The sequence below is a fragment of the Egretta garzetta genome, unplaced genomic scaffold, assembly GCF_000687185.1.
Source record: "Egretta garzetta isolate BGI_Z169 unplaced genomic scaffold, ASM68718v1 scaffold224, whole genome shotgun sequence".
In the NCBI taxonomy this organism is placed as follows: domain Eukaryota; kingdom Metazoa; phylum Chordata; class Aves; order Pelecaniformes; family Ardeidae; genus Egretta; species Egretta garzetta.
In genome coordinates, this window is record NW_009259530.1 from 429,510 (window position 1) to 435,392 (window position 5,883).

At 50.3% G+C, this 5,883-nt stretch overlaps 1 protein-coding gene across 2 annotated transcripts in view; it reads left to right on the top strand.

Annotated features, from left to right (window-relative positions):
- The window catches only part of SLC4A4 (solute carrier family 4 member 4), a 152,161-nt gene that overhangs the window by 127,294 nt on the left and 18,984 nt on the right, over positions 1–5,883 (top strand). For both annotated transcript variants that reach the window (XM_009637579.1, XM_035893112.1), the window contains exons 16-17: positions 1,224–1,337; positions 1,678–1,839. In XM_009637579.1, coding sequence (XP_009635874.1) covers positions 1,224–1,337; positions 1,678–1,839 — 276 coding nt within the window. The remainder of the gene's footprint in view (positions 1–1,223; positions 1,338–1,677; positions 1,840–5,883) is intronic.

The window sequence follows — 5,883 nt, forward strand, 5'->3', positions numbered from 1 at the left end:
GACCCGGCCCCCCCCCCGCCCCCGTTCTTGGCATTCTGACACACGGGGATTTACCCTGCGTGGATGTTCTGCTGCGGTACCATTGAACCTCGATTATTTTTAATAAAAAGGAAATTCCATCTGGGCTGGAATGCAGCTCAATTTCTCTGTAACCATGTGAACCCAGGAAACTTGGAAGGAACAACAGCTCTGAAAACATTGCACACTGGGTCCTGCCCGGTTAAATTTTGGGGTCTGACCAGCGGCAGCTTTAAGTTAGAACCATATCATGGAATGTTTTGGGTTGGAAGGGACCTTTAGAGGTCATCTAAGAAGTTGTCGTATTCCAATGACCTTGGTAGAGTTGCGCTCTTCGGGCATGTTGGGGATTTAGCGAAGAAGCCTGCTTTGTTTTCCTCTCTGTTTATGTTGATCTGTTATTGAACAGAGATCAATGGAATCTTGCCTCTCGTGGAAGTTTGGGTCTTCCCATCTTCTACAGGGAAGGTTGTGACTCTTTGTGTCGTCTGGTGTAAAATACCATTCCTTCCCGTTGCCATTTTTTTTCATCTGCATGGCAAAATCGGTCATGTTAGAAGAGTAGAGTCTGGGGATGAGACAGTATTTCTTTGTTAAAGCCACGTACCTTAGGAATCCTGTGACAACCCCAGAAGCTCAACTCACATCAGAAAAGCAGCCCCTGGCCCTGCGTAGCAAAACATGAATATGTGGACCCCAAAGAGTCAGAGATCAGAAGGCAAGCAGGAGGAGACAGCATTTTATGTGTCTAAAAAAGTCATCATTTTTTTTTATTTATTTATTTCTAAATGTTCTAAATATCGGAAGCTCATCCTGAAAGGCCTCTTCAGGCGCTGCTGCAGAGGAACTAGGTCTCCATACCCGTGGCCGTTGGCCACTGTTGAACGTAACGTAACATCAGTGAGGCTGCCTTGAAGAATTCCGCTGGGAGTTTCTTACAAAAGCAGTTTCCCTTTCCCTTAGGCTTGTTCCCGTACTTCCATTTAGGCTTAATGGTTGGGCTTTCAGACAACGCGGTGAAGTACCGAGGCGCACGCAGGCACATGGCACTGGGCGTGACAGCGCGCCCGCCTTGGCCACTGCGAAAGAAGAAGCGATGGGCTTGTACTGCCAGCAAACACAAGCCTGGCCTGTCTGGTGGGAACGGAAGCTTGGGGGTGATGGTGTTCCCTAGAGCTAACTCCTGTTGTCGGCTTCTGTTTCAGGCCCGGAAGCTCATCAGTGACTTTGCCATTATCCTGTCCATTTTGATTTTCTGTGGAATAGATGCCCTGGTAGGTGTGGACACACCGAAACTAATTGTGCCAAGTGAATTCAAGGTACGTCCTTGTCACCTCGTTTGGTGGCTTTTTCCACCCATCTGCCCTGTGTAAAATGACTTGCCCTCAAACCGGGAGAGCAGTTGGCTGTCGGGAAAGGACCATTTTACTCGGATGAGACCCTTTTTATTAGCAGCATTTTGGCTGGCTGATTTATCTCCTAAATCCCACCTGAATCCATACTTTGAACCTTTCCTTGCTGTTAATGGGAAGGATGAAATTGTCACAAACCTCAGGTGTCTCCCTGTAGCCCCATTGCTGGAAGTACAGGGGAATTTAGGGCATCGTCGCTCCGATCCTGCGGCTCTAATGCAATCTTTCCTTTCCTTGCCCTCAAAAGCCAACCAGTCCCAAGAGAGGTTGGTTTATCCCACCTTTTGGAGGGAACCCGTGGTGGGTGTACCTGGCAGCAGCCATCCCTGCCCTGCTGGTGACTATCCTCATCTTCATGGACCAGCAAATCACGGCCGTCATCGTCAACAGGAAGGAGCACAAGCTCAAGGTGGGTGTGCTTTGTGTCTTGCACGCGTGCAGGGGGCTGCCAGTGCTTTTTGTGTGCTAGAGATGGCCCATGGTAGCGTTGAACATACATGCCACCTCAGAAACGTCATTGCTGGTGTTTAATGACAATATTTATTTTGCTGACTAGCGTAGTTTTTGCCAGGAAAAATGCTGATTGAGTTGTGTTGTGTAGAGCATTTGCCTTCCTCCTAAAGCAAGAACCCTGTGCGGGACCAGCTCACAAAGTCTCGTTCAGTGAGCGCTGATTAATTTTGATTGGCTTCGCCATCATGCAGCCTGCAGCGTTCCCACATGAGAAGCTTTGCGATGGCTCCTCCTTTTTCCTTCGCAAACAGGTCCCATGCCAGGAATAGCAGGATTTCACAAAACCAGCCAGCTACCCCTTCCCTTCGCGGGGAAGTGAAGGACTGACACCCATCGCATCCTGCCCACTGCTCGTCTGGTGAAGATGTGGCTAGAGCCAGAATTAGAGCTGCCCTCCTTTGAGAGGCAGAACTTTTGTTTGAAGCCCTTTTCCCTGTCAACACTAAACCAAAAAGTTTCTTAAAATCTTTATACAGTATTTTGATCTGTCCTTGCAAGAGCTTCACTCTCCAACTGTAAACGTTTGGAGAACAGCCAAGGAAACTTCTAAGTGTAGGCTAGTCCAGGCTTGTCCGGTGAAGAACACTGATGTGAACAACATCTCGCTGCCTTCATAACCTTGCTGCCCCTGCTGTTCTGTTCGTGGTGGCAGTACCTTGGAGGACAGGGTGAAGTTCACTTCAGAATCTACTCGGTGCCGTTTGCCTTGGTAATTCGGCAAGGGTCATCTGAAGAATTAGAAAAGGGAAGAGGGGGCGTGTCTGTTCACAGAGATGAAGTTGTACGCTTGTCCGCTTTACGTATCCATCTGGCATCTTCTGCTTTTCCAGCAGGAGATCAGAGACCGTTACATTAAGCGCAGTCAGAAACTGGTTGGTGTCTGTCATTCCCCATGTTTGCTTGCGTAGGGTAAACGCGTGCTCTCCACTATGCCCAGCAAATACGGTTTTATGCACTACAAAAACCCTTCATGCCTCTAAAGACGAGTCTGATGTTAAGGAACACCTAGGAAGGATGGGATGCTTTCCAGTGAGGATGCTTGGCAGATGTTCTTTCTGGCATTTATTTCAACAAGGCCTTCAGGAAGGTGATTGTGGCCAGACGAAGGGTCTGATCGCTTGCTGCCTTACAGCCGGTGCGCAAAACCGCTGGGTTTTGGTAGTGTTGGTGCTTCCAAATGACCGTTCACTTCATAGACCCTAGTTCTCTTGAGAACCTGGTCCCAGACTCAAGTCCAGCTAACTCAGACCTCTCCTCTAGCATCAGATGACTCTTAACATCTAATTTTCCTCCTGTCACCTTCCTCCCTCAAAGACACAGGCCTATCCCGTCATCTGCTGCTGGTTTTAAGGAGGGAAAGTTGCTTTTTGAGTGTGGTCGGCTTCCTTCCTGTGCTTCTCTCATAGACCACAAGGGGATACTTTATGAATCTGAGGCATCGGCATGGAAAGGAAAGCGAGCATGGCCAGAGTGGGTCTGCCAGGTCATGCACGGGTCTGCGGAGAGTGCCCGTTTGGGGGAGCTCAGGCTTGCGATGGGGAGAGGCTGTGAGCTTGGAAGGGCCTCCTCTCTCAGGAGCTCTGCTTTAACCTGAGTTGGGACCTCCTTTGAATTTGCAGAGCGCTGCGTTATTGCATCCAAACCAAAAATCTCTCTCACCTTATCACAGCGGGCAAAGTCCCTCTGGATGTGACCAGCCCCTGTGACGGTGTTCATCACGTACGACGATGGCTGGCGGACATTCCCAGGCATTGTCAGAACTCCTCATGTCGCTGCCAGCCCTGAGCAGGCATGGCATGGCGGCATGGCTGTCAGATGCTCCCAAGGAGGTTTTGGGGCGCCAGGGCGGTTGCAGGACCCTGCCTGTGGTGGGTATGGCCCGAGGTGGCCCAGGTTTGACAGCTGGGTTGGCTTTGCGGTGCTGTAAAACCCAAGCAATAAGCTGAAGGGATCTGGGACATAGCAAGGGCATAGCACAGCTGGATGTTTTTTAAAGAAGAGCTTTATATCCACTGGCACATAACAGCCTAGGATGTAGTCATGTTTTTAAAATAAACTTCCCAGAGCGGCGCTATGCAGTTTTTCATGCCTGTAGGGTTTTTCTTTCCCCCGCACGGTCAGTTCTATTGGAAAATATTAAATTCCTGTAAAAGAAGACTCTCCCTTCCTGCTAACAAGACACATTTCGAGCGGTCTAACCCATGAGAGCAAAGGCTCCCTCAAAACTTGGGTAACGCTGGGTCGTTATTTAGATACCTGCTTCATCAGGGATACCGAGAGCTGTTGGAAATGTGAACGGAGCTTTTCCTTGAAAAAGAGGAGGATGTTTCACTTCACGTGGTCACTGCAGACGTAAGACAGCCCTTGTGTGATTTAAGACCGTCTGCAGCCTGACCTGGAGGAGAAAGTCTGAGTTACAGGCATGGGAAAGGTTTGGTGCGCGCAGTGATGGGCGCTGGCTGATGGCCTTACGGGGCTGGTTTGAGGACAAATAAAACCCTCAGAACATAGCGCTTTGCCATCTGGATCTGGGCAGAGACATGCCCACAGCTTCCTCGGGGGGAGGCTGATGGTTGACAGGGTCTCAGTTTTAGGTTGGCCTCCTGCACCTAAGCAGACATATCATCGCCTTAGTCACTGGAAGAACATATTCACTCTTCTTCTCCTGTGAAGATGATGTTTTTCATTCCTCACCTGGAGCACTGGGGCCAGTTCTGGGCTCCCTGGATCAAGAAAGATCAGGAACTCCCAGAGAGAGTCCAGAGGAGGGCAACAAGGATGATGGGGGGACTGGAGCATCTCCCCTACGAGGAAAGTCTGAGGGAGCTGGGCTTGTTCAGCCTGGAGAAGAGAAGGCTGAGAGGGGACCTCATCAACACGTACAAATATCTCAAGGGTGGGTGTCACGAGGACAGAGCCAGACTCTTCTCGGTGGTGCCCAGTGCCAGGACAAGGGGCCATGGGCACAAACTGAAGCAGAAGAGGTTCCAGGTGAACGTGAGGAAGAACTTGTTGACTTTGAGGGTGCCCGAGCCCTGGCCCAGGCTGCCCAGGGGGGCTGTGGAGTCTCCTTCTCTGGAGATCTTCAGCCCCCGCCTGGACGCTGTCCTGTGCCCCCTTGCTCTGGGTGAGCCTGCTTGGGCAGGGGGGTGGCACTGGGTGAGCTCCCGAGGGCCCTGCCAGCCCCGGCCATGCTGGGATGCTGGGATTCGTTCTTCACGTTCTTCCTCTTATCTCTCCAGCTTATAGGCACTGACCGTGGCTATGCTATCAGCACCACGTGTGCTTTTTCAGTACAAAAGTGTTAGTGCCCCAGCGAAGCGCTGTTTGATATAAAAAGTTACCTCCTGCTTCCTCTGTGGTGGTTGTGAGCACCCGCTGCTGTTGAACTGGGGGTTCTCGAGTTGGATCCTGCTGCTCCGCACCAAAAAACACCTCCCTATGCAAAATCTACTGTAGGCCAAAAAAAAGGATGGGGTTTTTTTTCTGCTAATCCCTTGCTAAAGTGTTGGCAGGGTGTCCCTGGGTGCCCGTCCGAGTGCTGCTGGCCAGCCAGGGTAAGCAGCGCAGGGACGAGGAAAACAAGGAGGACTATTCAAGACGAGCTGGGTTGTTTTCCCTCCCGGATCATTTGTTCTTTCCAATAAAATCAAATTGAACAGGATTAAGAAAAGGTTAATCTTCTCTAAAACAGCAAACCTTAAGAGATTGGTCTAGTGTTTTTCTGAAGATCCCTTTCTTTGGTGGCTCTTGTTCCTTCGCTTCTCTTGGCGCTTGCAACTTGTGGATTTCCTGTCTTAGTTCATTCAAGGATTTAAAAAACAGAAGGTCTAAGGTCTTCAAAAAGGAGTGAAGAATGAGGGCAGCTTTCTCCTTTCAATGGGGCGTGAGCCCCTCAGCTGTTCTTGCGGCTTTCCCCCGGAGAGCCTAGGGTTGGGTG